General features: G+C 41.8%; 1 protein-coding gene across 3 annotated transcripts in view; it reads right to left on the bottom strand.

Annotated features, from left to right (window-relative positions):
* ttc12 (tetratricopeptide repeat domain 12) overlaps nt 1-13118 on the bottom strand; it is a 68454-nt gene that overhangs the window by 38880 nt on the left and 16456 nt on the right. For 2 of the 3 annotated variants that reach the window (XM_043676551.1, XM_043676552.1), the window contains exon 1: nt 134-215. The exons of the other annotated variant lie outside the window; for it this stretch is intronic. In XM_043676551.1, coding sequence (XP_043532486.1) covers nt 134-191 — 58 coding nt within the window. In that variant the 5' untranslated portion in view covers nt 192-215. Of the gene's footprint in view, nt 1-133; nt 216-13118 lie in introns of those variants that run through there. 3 annotated transcript variants of the gene reach the window in all.

Genomic DNA, 13118 nt, shown 5'->3' with positions numbered 1-13118 from the left:
CTCTCACTGACCTCTCCTCCCTCTCTCTCACTGATTTCTCCCTCCCTCTCTCCGATCTATCTCTCCCTCTCTTACTGATCTCTCTCCCTCCCTCTCCCTCTCTTACTGTTCCCTCTCTCTCGCCCTCTCTTACTGATCTCATCCACTTCTCTCAGGAACCGCTCCAACTCCGAGTTCTCCTTGTCCGCCATCTCTCCGCTCGCCCGCCTCCAGGGGCGAGGCCAATCAGCTGCGGCCTTGCTGCGCCGCCTCCTAACAAGCCGAGCGTTCATTGGTCCGGGCCGTTGCCATGGGGTTGGGACGCGGTTGCCTGTGGTTACCAGCCCCGCCCCCTCCAGGAGGACCAGAGCCAGGAGCATCCTCCAGAGCCCTGTCCCTAGCAATGGGGAACTGAGAATTCTGCCATTGACACCTCTTCTAGAACATTCCCCTCTTGTCTCACTTCCACCCACTATGATTTGGAGATGCCGGTGTTGGACTGGGGTATACAAAGTTAAAAATCACACAACACCCAGGTTATAGGTCAACAGATTTATTTGGAAGCACTAGTTTTCGGAGCATTGCTCCTTCATCAGGTGGTTCATCAGCACAACCACCCGATGAAGGAGTATCACTCAAAAAGCTAGTGCTTCCAAATAAATCTGTTGGCCTATAAGCTGGTGTTGTGTGATTTTTATCTTTTTCCACCTATTACTAAGATACCATCACTTTTATCATCATATTAAGCGTGGCATGGTGGTTCGTACTGCTGCCTCATAGCACCAGGGACCTGGGTTTTGATTCCAGCCTTGGCTGATTGTCCATGTAGAGTTTACATGTTCTATTGGTGTCTCTGTGGCTTTTGTTGGATGCTCTGGTTTCCTCCACGGTCCAAAGATGTGCAGATAAGGTGAATTATCCATGGTGTACAGGGATGTGCAGATAAGGTGAATTATCCATGGTGTACAGGGATGTGCAGGCTCGGTGCATTAGTCATGGTGAATTAATTGACACAGGGATCTGGGTGGTGTGCACTTCAGATGGTTGGTGTAGACTTGACACTCTGAATGGCCTCCTTGTACATTGTAGGGATTGTATGATTCTATGATTTTTAATTTCTCCTGCCTTCATTAACAGCTCAGAAAAGCTTGACGTTGCTTTTGGCTACACCCAATCTGATGCTATACCCCATCCTGGGTAAAACTGAAGGTTAAGACATCATACTCCCACTCTCTCAGAGAGAGAGAGAGAGAAAGGGGGCTGCTGGTGGTTTAAACTGAGGGTCACCATGCCATAGGCAAAGGCAGGGATTGAGAATGAGAGTCTTTCATGATAACCTCAGCTTGAGCAGGAATTAAACCCATGCTGTTGGCATCACTCTGCAATGCAAACCAGCCATCCAGCTAATTGAGCAGGAAATTGAGGAAACCAGCTCTTGATCCTGATAGAGACAGAGATGATGTCTCAAGCTGTGCAGAGTCTTTGTAATTGTAGTTGACTTAGTCACTAACTTTTTTGTTGCTTTCCTGCAATAAACTTGGTCTTATAGTTGTTTTCATACAAAAACAGAAGGTGCTGGAGAAATTCAGTACATCTGAAAGCAACTGTAGAGAGTTAAAGTTTTGAGTTTACTGACCCTTCTTCAGATCTGTTTTTCATCTTTGAAGAAGGGACACTGGGCTCAAAATCCTAACTCTGTTTTATCACCATAGATGCTGTCAGACCTGCTGAGTTTCTCCAGCAATTTCTGTGTTTATGCCCTTAGTTCTTGATCCTGCCACCAACTGAAACAGTTTCTTCCTATCTACTTCATCCAAAGCTCTCACAATTTAGCATATCCATATCAATTTCTCCTTCAATATTCTCTTCGCTGAATAGAACAGTCCCAACTTATTCAGTCCATCAACATAACTCAAGTTCATCAAACCCCATCTACATAACTCAAGTTCATCAGAACCCTCCTGAATGCCTTCACATCCTTTTTTGAAATGTGATGTCACAAAATGCATTTAATTCAAATGAGGCTGAATTAGGGTTGGCAATTCTCCAGGAATTCAAAACCACTGGTTGTGGTAGCACATACTGTGACGTGGTGTAACATCACAAGCATGAGTGGCAAACAAATGAAAGAAATAGGATCAAAATGAACAATAAACTCAAAATTTACATATAATCATCAACAATATTCAGCTCCTCCAGTAGCAGTGATTGTTTAAATGAAAATTTTGCATTTTAAGTAGAAACTAGTGTTATGAAGTTGAAGGCATGTGCTGTACCTTTAAGAGAGATTTATTGCCATTCTGAACTGAGAGTTTACAAGCACCTGTGTATGTGACTAGATGGCAGTCCCAGAGTCTACTGGACAATTGAAATTGTGGTTGTGAAATGGATACCTGAATTCTGGTTGTAGCTTTGACAGCAATTCAAATTTAACCAATCAATTTAAAATGTGCTAGGAGAAAGTGAGGACTGCAGATGCTGGAGACTGGAGTTGAGAATGTGTTGCTGGGAAAGCACAGCAGGTCAGGCAGCATCCGAGGAGCAGGAGAATCAATGTTTCTGGCATAAGTCCTTCATCAGGCAATTTAAATTGTGCCCCAGGATATTAAAACCCAATCGAGTTTGAATTCATTGTTTTGCCAACATCGAACCAATGAGATGATCTGATGTTAGGGGATATAAGAATGCAGACATAGGAAGGGTTTCGAGGGATATGGGCTGAGTGGTAGCAGGTGGGATTAGATTAGGTTGGGATATCTGGTCGGCATGGACGAGTTGGACCAAAGGGTCTGTTTTTGTGCTGTACTTCTCTATGACTCTATGACTCTAATTAGCCAGAAACCAACTGCTGTGGAGAAAGAAACTGCTAGAGAGCTAATTGCCTATCTTGCTCTCAAAGAAATTAGAAAACACTCTATCAAAGGTACCTTTCCATGTGAAACATACTTGCAGTAAAAAGAAAAAACACAACTCAGGGAGATCATCAGCAGGAAAATTGCAGACAGCGGAAAAGACAAAGACTGTGTGATGTTGTGATTAAGCTAATATAATTTTAATAAGTGTTTTAGAATTAGAATCAGAGAGTAAGCAGTTAAGAGAAACCGGGTCTTAGATTTGTGAAGTTTGTTTTTGTTTAATGCTCACTTTTAGAGTAAGAAAATAAATCGATAATATTTTCTTTAAATAGTGGAATTTAGGAGTTCTCTATCACTCACATTTTAACAGATTACAAGGCGAAGCGAGCATTTCTGGGTGTTTGGTTTAATTAACAGAAAAGTTTCACCTCCATGTCATAACACTAATCAACAAAAATGCACAAAATGCATGGTAAACAATAAGCACATAGTACAGGCAAACAGGTAAGAGTGAGTCAATGCTAACACAGTGGGAGGAATGAGTAAGAGAAACACTGATTGCATCAAATGAAATGCACTGTCTGAGATTGTGGTGAAGGTAGATATAATCACGGCCTTCAAAAAGTCAATTAGGCAAGCCATCACATCAATTAAATAGTGAGGCACAAATCTGTTAAATTTATTTGTTATTGTAAAGTAGCAAGTTGCTTTCCTGTGCTGGCTGTCAAACTTACCATCTGTCCATTTTGGGTTTTGTTTTAAGAACATGAAAATGGGTATCTCCAAATTCATGGTGTATTGTTTGGCTGTTCAACTGAGAAAAGACACTCAATTAAGCCCAATGAGTATGTATGACCTGATATCTCCTTTTTGGTATTTTCTTCGCCAACAAAGGTTTGAGAAGATTGAACTGATTGGTTGCAGGTGCATGGTAGCTAGTCAGACCTATCTGTGACTAGCAGATTCTCCCACAGTGTGTGTGCAGGTGAAGGTAGAGTTGATTCTGGGACCAATTGAATATATCCTTCTCCTTTTCTCTATCATGCTAGTTATTCATTAGTCTTAAAGACATCTGCATCACTCCTGATTTTCCATCTCCTGACATCACCATCTATTACTCTAGAAGGTGCACATGAAGAGATGGAATTCAAGAATGTAATTAAATGTGCTGACCCCTTCATCTCAAACATTTTTGCATTTAGGAAATGGAATACATAATGTTTACTGCAACCCTACAGGTGTCAGACTATTATTTTATTTGGTTACAAGAGATTGCTTTCTTGTAAAATGTACCCATCAGACAGAAATAATGAAATCCATATTCAATGTTACAATAATATGCAGCTGAGTAAAAACGGATTATAGTTGTTTTAGAAATCTCTATTACAATATCTTTGCCGCTTGGTTGAACTTATCTCTGAGATCACCATTTGGGATTCAAAGTCCAAATCAATTTTCAGTATATGCTGCTTAAGTCATAATACAATCAGACTGGCCATCCTAACTCAAACTAACATTCTTTATTTCTGTCACATTAACTAAGCAATTTTATTTACCTGTATCTCAGTAGCAAGCTTTTTAACTTAGACACAGTGCATTGAGTTTTAAAACAAAATCTTCAATATGATGACTCCTTAATCCACCTCCACCCCCACACCCACTCATTTCAATTAAACTTCACCCAGGTTTGTTTGACCATCTCAAAGACATAGGAGTTGAGTCCCACTGAAGCAAATAACATTTGGGTTGTTTTTGTGAGTACTGTACACGACCGAGGGTCACTCTTCAACTTAATTGATAATCACTGAAATACATAATTATTATGGTGGGGATGGAAAAGTGGTGGGGTGGGGATTTTTGGTTTGTGTGCTGGTGAAGAAGGGTAAGTAGTGGTGTACAGTGGTGGAGTGGGGGTGAAATTCATGAGCATAGACTGTTTGAATAATTGAACTGGTTTGAAAACTTTAAAAAAGCTGAATTAGACCAGTTAGCTGTTACAGACACACAGTCCCCTCCCCTGTCAGCCTTCCGCAAGGACTTTTCCCTCCAGGACACCCTGGTCCACTCCTTCTTCATTCCCAACACTAACCCCCACCCCCCCACCCTCCCCACAGTCTCTTGCCACCTTTCCATGGTACTGCTGGAGGTGTAACACCTTTCCGTTTATTTCCTCCCCCCTCAGTATCCCCCCTCAAGGGCTTAAAGACACCTTCCAGGTGAAGAAGCACTTTACCTGTATTCCACTCAATCTAGTTTACTGCATGCTCTGCTCACAATGTGATCTCCTCTACACTGGGCAAACAAAGTGTAGACTGGATGATGGCTTCACAGAACACCTACACCCTATCTGCAAAAAAGACCCTGAACTTCCAGTTGCCTGTCACTACAACACACCATGCTGTTCCCTGGCCAACATCTCTGTCTCAGGTTTGCTGCAGTGCTCCAGCGCTGCTCAGCACAAGCTGGAAGAACAACACCTCATTTCCGCTTGGACTCTGCAACCTTCTGCACTCAATATCGAGTTCAACAATTATAATGCTTGAGGCACCTTTACCCATGTCCTTAACCCAACCACCATACACCAAGCTTTGTTCTCACATGGTCCGCTATTACACACTGCCCATGGTTAGCCACTAATTGTCCACTAATAGCTATTCATTCTCCCAGGCTGATTTTTATCCACTCCTTTGTCTGTCCAACTGTTCTTCTCTCTCTTTGAGGTCTATTTCCACCAATCAAAAACTCCTTACCGACTACTACCAGCCTATCTTCTACTTAAAAACCAACCACTTCCTAGCTACCATCAGTTCTGAGGAAAGGTCACTGAACCTGAAATATTAATACAGATTTCTCTTTACTGGAGCTGGGAGCTGACTCGTAGCCAGTACCTGGAGCAGAGTGAACCCAGGCCAAGTCCTAGAAGCAAGTCACAAACTGGAGCAGGGAGAAAGAGCAGAGTGAGCCCAAACCTGCCGGGGGAATGAGTCCTGGAGGCAAGTCCTGGAGGCAAGTCCGGGACAGAGGCCAGCACATGGAGGCAGCAAGGCCTTGTATTCTAAAGGCCGGTGGGCACAGGTTCAATGGGAAAGAGCTATAACTTGAGTATTTTAAAGATACTTTTTACTATCATTCTGAACTATTTAAACTCTGCATTCCCATGTTAGTCTTTTTTTTACAATTTCAATTTTGTGACAACACCTAAAGTACCTGAACTTAGGTACCCTGTACCTAAGGGGGGGGGGGGGGGGCAGAGGTGACATTACAAACTTTTCACTGCATTCATTCGAGTGCATGTGACAATAAGGGCTATTCTAATTCTAATTCAAAGATACTGCCAGACCTACTGAGCCTTTCCATCAATTTCTGTTTTTATTCAATGGAGACAAGAATTAGCAATGTCTGTGGTGCTTGAGTTTAAAGAATGCTTTCTGCTTAGTTATTCAGAACACATTAGCAAATTTGGCCCAGATATAGTGAACTCTTGGAATAACAAGTGATGAAGAGTTTACTTGTGAACGTGACCTAATTATGGTATTAAAAACAACTTGTATTTACATAGCACCATCCAATGGATAGTGAGGAGGATTACCAGGGGATATAGTAGGATGTAGATAGGCTGGGCAAATGGGATTGAATCTATACAAATGTGAGATTATGCATTTTTGAAGGTCTAATGCAGTAGAGAAGTATACAGTAAAGGTCATAACACTTAGAAGTATTAATATACAGAGCAATCTAGGCGTACAGGTCCATAGTTCCCTGAAAGTGGCAACGCAAGTGGATAAGGTGGTCAAGAAGGTATACGGCAAGCTTGCCTTCATTGGCCAGGATGTAGGGTCGGTAAGACATTTGCAGCTATACAGAATTTTAGTTAGGCCACATTTGGAATTTGAATACTGGTTACCACACTAATAGAAGAAAGAGGAGGCTTTGGAGAGGTTTACCAGGATGTTGCCTGGATTGGAGGATCTTAGCTATGAAGAGAGATTGGACAAACTCAGTTTGTTTACACTTGAATGTTGGAGACAGGGGGCAAAATCTGACAAAGGTTTACAAAATAATGAGAACATTATTGATAGAATTGATAGCTGGAGTCGTTTTCCCAGGGTAGAAATATCAATCACTAGGAGACATAGGTTTAAGGTAAAAGGTGGAACGTTTAAAGGAGATTTGGGAGGCAAATTGTTTACACAGAGACTGGTAGGTGCCTGGAATGTATTGCTGGATGAAGTGGTAGAAGCAGGTATAATAGTAATATCTAAGATGCATCTTGACAGATACATCAATGTGCAGGGGATAGAGGGATACAGATCATGTGAATGCAAAGGATTTTTAGAAAAGTTTTCTAAAGAAAGGTATCATGTGCTTGGTTGGCCAAAGGGCCTGTTCCTATACTGTACTGTTCTTTGTTCTAATTAAGGAAAACATCACAAGAGGCTTCACACTGGAATATTGTCACCAAATCAGCAGGTTTCTGGGGACTTGTTGGTTTCCCCTTCACATTTATGGGACCAGGTTGGCCCCACAATGTCACCTTTATTCTTTTTTTACTAACTCCCATTACTGAGGATTCTTCTGCAAGTAGCTACTTCCAGGTCACATTGGCCAGATCATGTTAAAATTAACCCCCCAACCTCTATTAAACCTCTATTTCTGGTCCATCATTGTCCTTATCCAATATTAAATATCATTGAATTTTCTCAATGTCACTAAAATGCTCCTCCACTTTTAGGTCTGCTACTTGCCCCATTTCATTCACTAAAATTAGGTCCACTACAACCTCCTCTCTTGTAGGACTTCCTACATACTGGGTTAAAAAGCTCTTCTGAACTAATTTTAAGAATTCTGTCCATTCTAAGCCTTCACACTGTCAATCCCAATTAACATTGGTGAAGTTAAACTCCCCTATGGTTGTTATCCTATTACATTTAGCATTTGAGATTTGCTTACAAATCTAAAAACAATCTTCCTGACATTGAAGTCTTGACACCTGATAGAATGTAAGACTTGAAATATTGATTTTCTACTTGTGGAACTGATTTGATTCTACAGTTGTGGTGGTGGAGGGTTGTTTTTCAGACTGGAGGCCTGTGACCAGTGGAGCGCCACATGGATCGGTGCTGGATCCACTATGTTTCATCATTTATATAAATGATTTGGATGTGAGCATAAGAGGAATAATTAATAAGTTTGCAGATGACACCAAAATTGCAGGTGAAGAAGGTTACCTCAGATTACAACGGGATCTTGATCAGATGGGCCAATGGGCTGAGAAGTGGCAGATGGAGCTTTACTTAGGTAAATGTGAGGTAGTACATTTTGGTAAAGCAAATCTTAGCAGGACTTATACACTTAATGGTAAGGTCCTAGGGAGTGTTGCTGAACAAAGAGACCTTGGAGTGCAGGTTCATAGTTCCTTGAAAGTGGAGTCACAGGTAGATAGGCTAGTGAAGAAGGCGTTTGGTCAGAGAATAGAATACAGGAGTTGGGAGGTCATGTTGTGGCTGTACAGGACATTGGTTAGGCCACTGTTGGAATATTGCATGCAATTCTGGTCTCCTTCCTATTGGAAGGATATTGTGAAACTTGAAAGGGTTCAGAAAAGAATTACAAGGATGTTGCCAGGGTTGGAGGATTTGAGCTATAGGGAAAGGTTGAATAGACTGGGGCTGTTTTCCCTGGAGCATTGGAGGCTTAGGGGTGACCTAATAAAATCATGAGGGGCATGGATAGGATAAATAGATAAGGTCTTTTCGCTGGGGTGAGGGAGACCTGAACAAGAGGGCATAGGTTTGGGTGAGAGGGGAAAGATATCAAAGAGATGTCATGAATCACCACAGAAAATGACATCACCAACCCTAGGAAACCTAAAAATATAAATAAAAAACAGGCCATACCACCAGTGCTTTACTGGAGACTCACTGATGATGGTAACTAGTATGGTGACGCAACGTCTGAAAGCAAGCCTTCCAGCTCAGCGAGCAAACTTACATCCAGATTAAAGGCACTGCATCTATTTCATGAATAACATTGAAAGGTGAAACCTTTAATATGAATTCCCTGATGATAATGTTGATCTACGTGACACTTACAGGCACTAAAGTAAAACCTTAAATTACACCATTTAGAAATTTGCTCATCAATCAGATGATTCATAATCCGATTGATGAGCAAATTTCTAAATGGTGCAATTTAAAGCTTTACTTTAAATTAATAATTTAAAGCCTCAATTAATAACAAATATTTCACATGACCTTCAATCTCTAGTCAAAACCTGAATGAGGTGGTTTATTCTGTTTCATTCTTAAAGAAACAGTCTGATTACTAGATTTCAATCAGCTTTAAAACTAACCTGCAATAACTGAACAGGAGTGGGACTGAACACAATTCAGAAAGTGCTGGAGAAACTCAGCAGGTCTGAATTTAATTTATTTATTTCTGAATTTAATGCGTAGCATGAAACCAGTGAACCCTTTCATATTTCTTCATGGGAAGTACACATTGTTGGCAACGTAAGAAAACTTGGGGGCAGGAGTCAGTCATTTGAACCTTTGAACCAGCTCCTTATTCTATCGGATCCCATCTGATCTGGCTAAAGTTCTGGCTGAGCTTTGAATAAATGTAAAGACTCAGCCAGAACTTCAATCTGGGGAACAGAATCCCACACTTCAACGAACCTCTGAGAGTAAAGAAAAGTTCCTTGTCTCTGTCTGAAAAGAGAAACCCCTTGTTCTTAAATTACGTCACCAAGTTTCTATTTCCCTCACAAGAGAAAAATTAGTAGGGTGTCCACCCTATTCAATCCCCACAAGATCTTTTTTAATTTTCAATAAGATAATCTTCCCATTCTTCTACACTCCAATGAATGTAGGCCCAACCTGGACTTTAGCTCACAGGAAAATTATCATAGTTTTTCAACAATTTACTGAGAGGAATACAACTTGTCATTATCTAAAATTATAATCAGCGTTGCATTATTGTATTTGAAGATGTTGTGATCAGGAGAAAGTGTCGAAAAGTGTGATGCTGGAAAAGCGCAACAAGTCACTCAGCATCCAAGGGACAGGAGAGTCGACGTTTCGAACATGAGCTCTTCATCATGAAACTACCTCTACGATCACCACTAAGACAACTGCCCCCACCACTGCCGCAAGAACGACCACCGCCGAAACCACCGCAAAGACTACCCGGCACGACACTAACCACCTCCGCGATCACCACCAAGCTAACCGCCTCTGCTACTGTCACAAGAAACACCGTCGCCTAAACCACCACGAAGACTTCCCGGCACATCACTAACCATCTCCATGATCCCCACCAAGACAACTGCAACCGCTGCTGAAACCATCACTGCCAAAACCACCGTGAAGACTACCCAGCACGTCACTGACTGCCTCTGCAATCCTCAGCAGGACAACCACCTCCAAAATCACTGCCGAAACCATCACTGCCAAAACTACTGCAAAGACTACCCAGCACATCATTCCCACTACTACAGCCGCATCTCCTTACAGACCCAACTGATCCAATATGGACTCCAGACTACATTCAGACCATCACAATTTGGACCTGACCAGGACAATAAATCAAAAGCCTCCAGAAACAGTTCTCCCTCCGGAACCTCCACTCCACACTCTCAGCCATGCGCTGCCACCTACTCTCCCTGCAATCAGCCCTGCCAAAGCTTAGGGCCACACTCTCTCAGACCTGAAAAGAACCTTTGCTCTTATTCATCCTGAGGAAAATCCACACACCCAAAAAACATTTTTTCTCCAGCATATCAGACATCAAGGAACGTAAGTACACCAAACATTCATGTACTTACCTCCAAACCAGGGATTCCTTGAACATCCCAGAATCTTCTCCTGGCCTCCAGGACTGCTCAGACACCATTAGCCATGCGGCCGCTCCAGCCACCACCACCACTGCAGCAAACGATGATGTCACTTCTGCCCCTGCCAACCTACAGACCGCAGCCACCACTGACTATACTGCCTCCATGAACACCGCCAAGACAATCACCTCAGCAACTGCCACAAGAACCATCGCTGCCGAAACCACCACAAAGACTTCTCGGCACGTCACGCCTGCTTCCATAGTTGCTGCCGCCTCAGCCAGGGGTTGAGATCAAGTGAACCTTCTCTGAACCACTACTAAAGCAGTTATGACAAGTTCATAATTAATTGCCCAACTCTGACTGCACTGAGAAGGTAGCAATGAAATGTCTCCATAAACCACTGCAGTCCATCTAGCATACAATACATCTACAGTGCTGTGGCACTTTCTCACCATATCTCTGTTATTTTGGCCCAGAAATGTGAGACAAGTGTCTCTGTCACAGTAGTATGATATTTCCAATCCATATGCTCAACTTATGAAAATGGTTTGTGATGTGGGGAGTGATTAGGGTTCGAAACACCTCTGGAAATTCAAAAATGCAATGCTGATTATACTTGGAGATAATGACAAGTTGCATTCCTGTCAGTATTTTGTTTAAACAAAAGTGATAATTTTTCTTGTCTGCATTGTAGTAAAAGATAATTCTAACAAAATTGTAATTGCAAAGGACTATATGTAATGTCAAATCAAAATCTTGATTTGACACAAGTTTGGAATTAGGAGCAACGAAATAGAAGAGATTGCAGAATGCTTACTGTGAAATGACAGGCAAATAAATTGTTCAATTATCAAGCTGTTCCTCCCTGAGGAGTAAAGCTATCAAATTGTGCCTGATGGCTAGCAAATTGAATAGAAACCCATTTGCTGATCAATTTACTTCATAACATTGCTGCTCAGGAAAAGAAGCTTTAAAAATCACAAATAATCATTCTCAGCATCCAAAAAAAACTGTATGGACGGCATGTACCTTTTAACTGCATTTGTTGCACTCATCAACGTTTTCAAAGATCTCATAAGTGACACTCTATGATGCCATTTTGCTCCTCAAAAGGCTGTCAGTACGTATGTCTTTAATCCCTCTAGAAACAGAAATTGCTGGAGAAACTCAGTAGCCTGGCAGTATCAGTGGAGAGAAAACAGAGTTAATGCTTTGAGTCCATTGACCCTCTTCTGAAGCTGCAAGATGTAATGATTGTCATGAGACCAGCCAGGTGGATCTCATGGAATATGAGTTCCCTGATTGAGGCTGTTAATCCAGACCAGTCAGGGAGCCCCGGCTGACACATACAAACAGGAGTGTCAGGGGTTCTGTTTGCTCTAGGAACCGGCTCTAGTGCTAGCTGCATTTGTGTCATGCACGTATAAATAAGGGGTGACTTGGTGATGGGATACTTCATGGAGTTATTTCATCAGACCTGCTGAGTTTCTCCAAGCATCTTTTGAGAAACTCCTTCAAAGCTACCTCATGGCCAATTTTTGGTCGTTTTGATTGTTTTATCTTTTTGTGGTCTGCTTTCAAATTTTGTCTGACAATACACACACGAGGCCCGTTGTGGCATTCCTTATATTAAATGCACTTTATAAATATAATTGTTGATTTCTAGTGTTTTGTTATTTTTACCTCTGGGCTCTAGAAATTCATCCTAGAATTTCTACCTCTGTGAAATGTGAGGATTCATCAAGAATTTGAAGTAATAACAATTCAACTCTATGAAAAATTTGAAACCACAACTTGAGAATAATTTTAGGTGTTACTCAGAAATAGATAATCACTGCCACAAGTAAAAGGCTGAGGAGTCTTCCTGTTCAGGAGGACTTTCCCTCATCAGAATGCTATTTAGTCAGATTGTGGACAGAAGTCCATGGGCAGCCAATGGCAAGGGGCCAGTTTTAAATCCTTTCTTAATTGGCCTTTAATTGACAGTACAAAGTTAAGTCTAAATTCTTGCTACTCTATACTTCTCACTCTCCACTGGAGTCATACCTGAGGACTGGAGAGAGGCAAATATAATTCCTCTCTTCAAGAAAGGAACTAGGGAAATCCCCAGCAATTACAGACCAGTCCGTCTCACGCCTGTCGTCTGCAAGGTGTTAGAAAGGATTCTGAGGGATAGGAGTTATGACCATGTGGAAGAGCATGGCTTGATTAAATGCAGTCATCATGGCTTTGTGAGGGGCAGGTCATGCCTCACAAACCTTGTCGAGTTCTTTGAGGATGTGACTAGAAAAGCTGATGAGGGTCGAGCTGTGGATGTGGTGTATATGGACTTCAGCAAGGCATTTGATAAGGTTCTCCATGGTAGGCTCATTCAGAAGGTCAGAAGGAATGAGATACAGGGGAACTTAGCTGTCTGGATACAGAATTGGCTGGCCAACAGAAGACAG

Source organism: Chiloscyllium plagiosum, chromosome 35, assembly GCF_004010195.1.
Source record: "Chiloscyllium plagiosum isolate BGI_BamShark_2017 chromosome 35, ASM401019v2, whole genome shotgun sequence".
Taxonomy (NCBI): domain Eukaryota; kingdom Metazoa; phylum Chordata; class Chondrichthyes; order Orectolobiformes; family Hemiscylliidae; genus Chiloscyllium; species Chiloscyllium plagiosum.
This window is presented reverse-complemented; position numbering and strand designations above follow the sequence as displayed.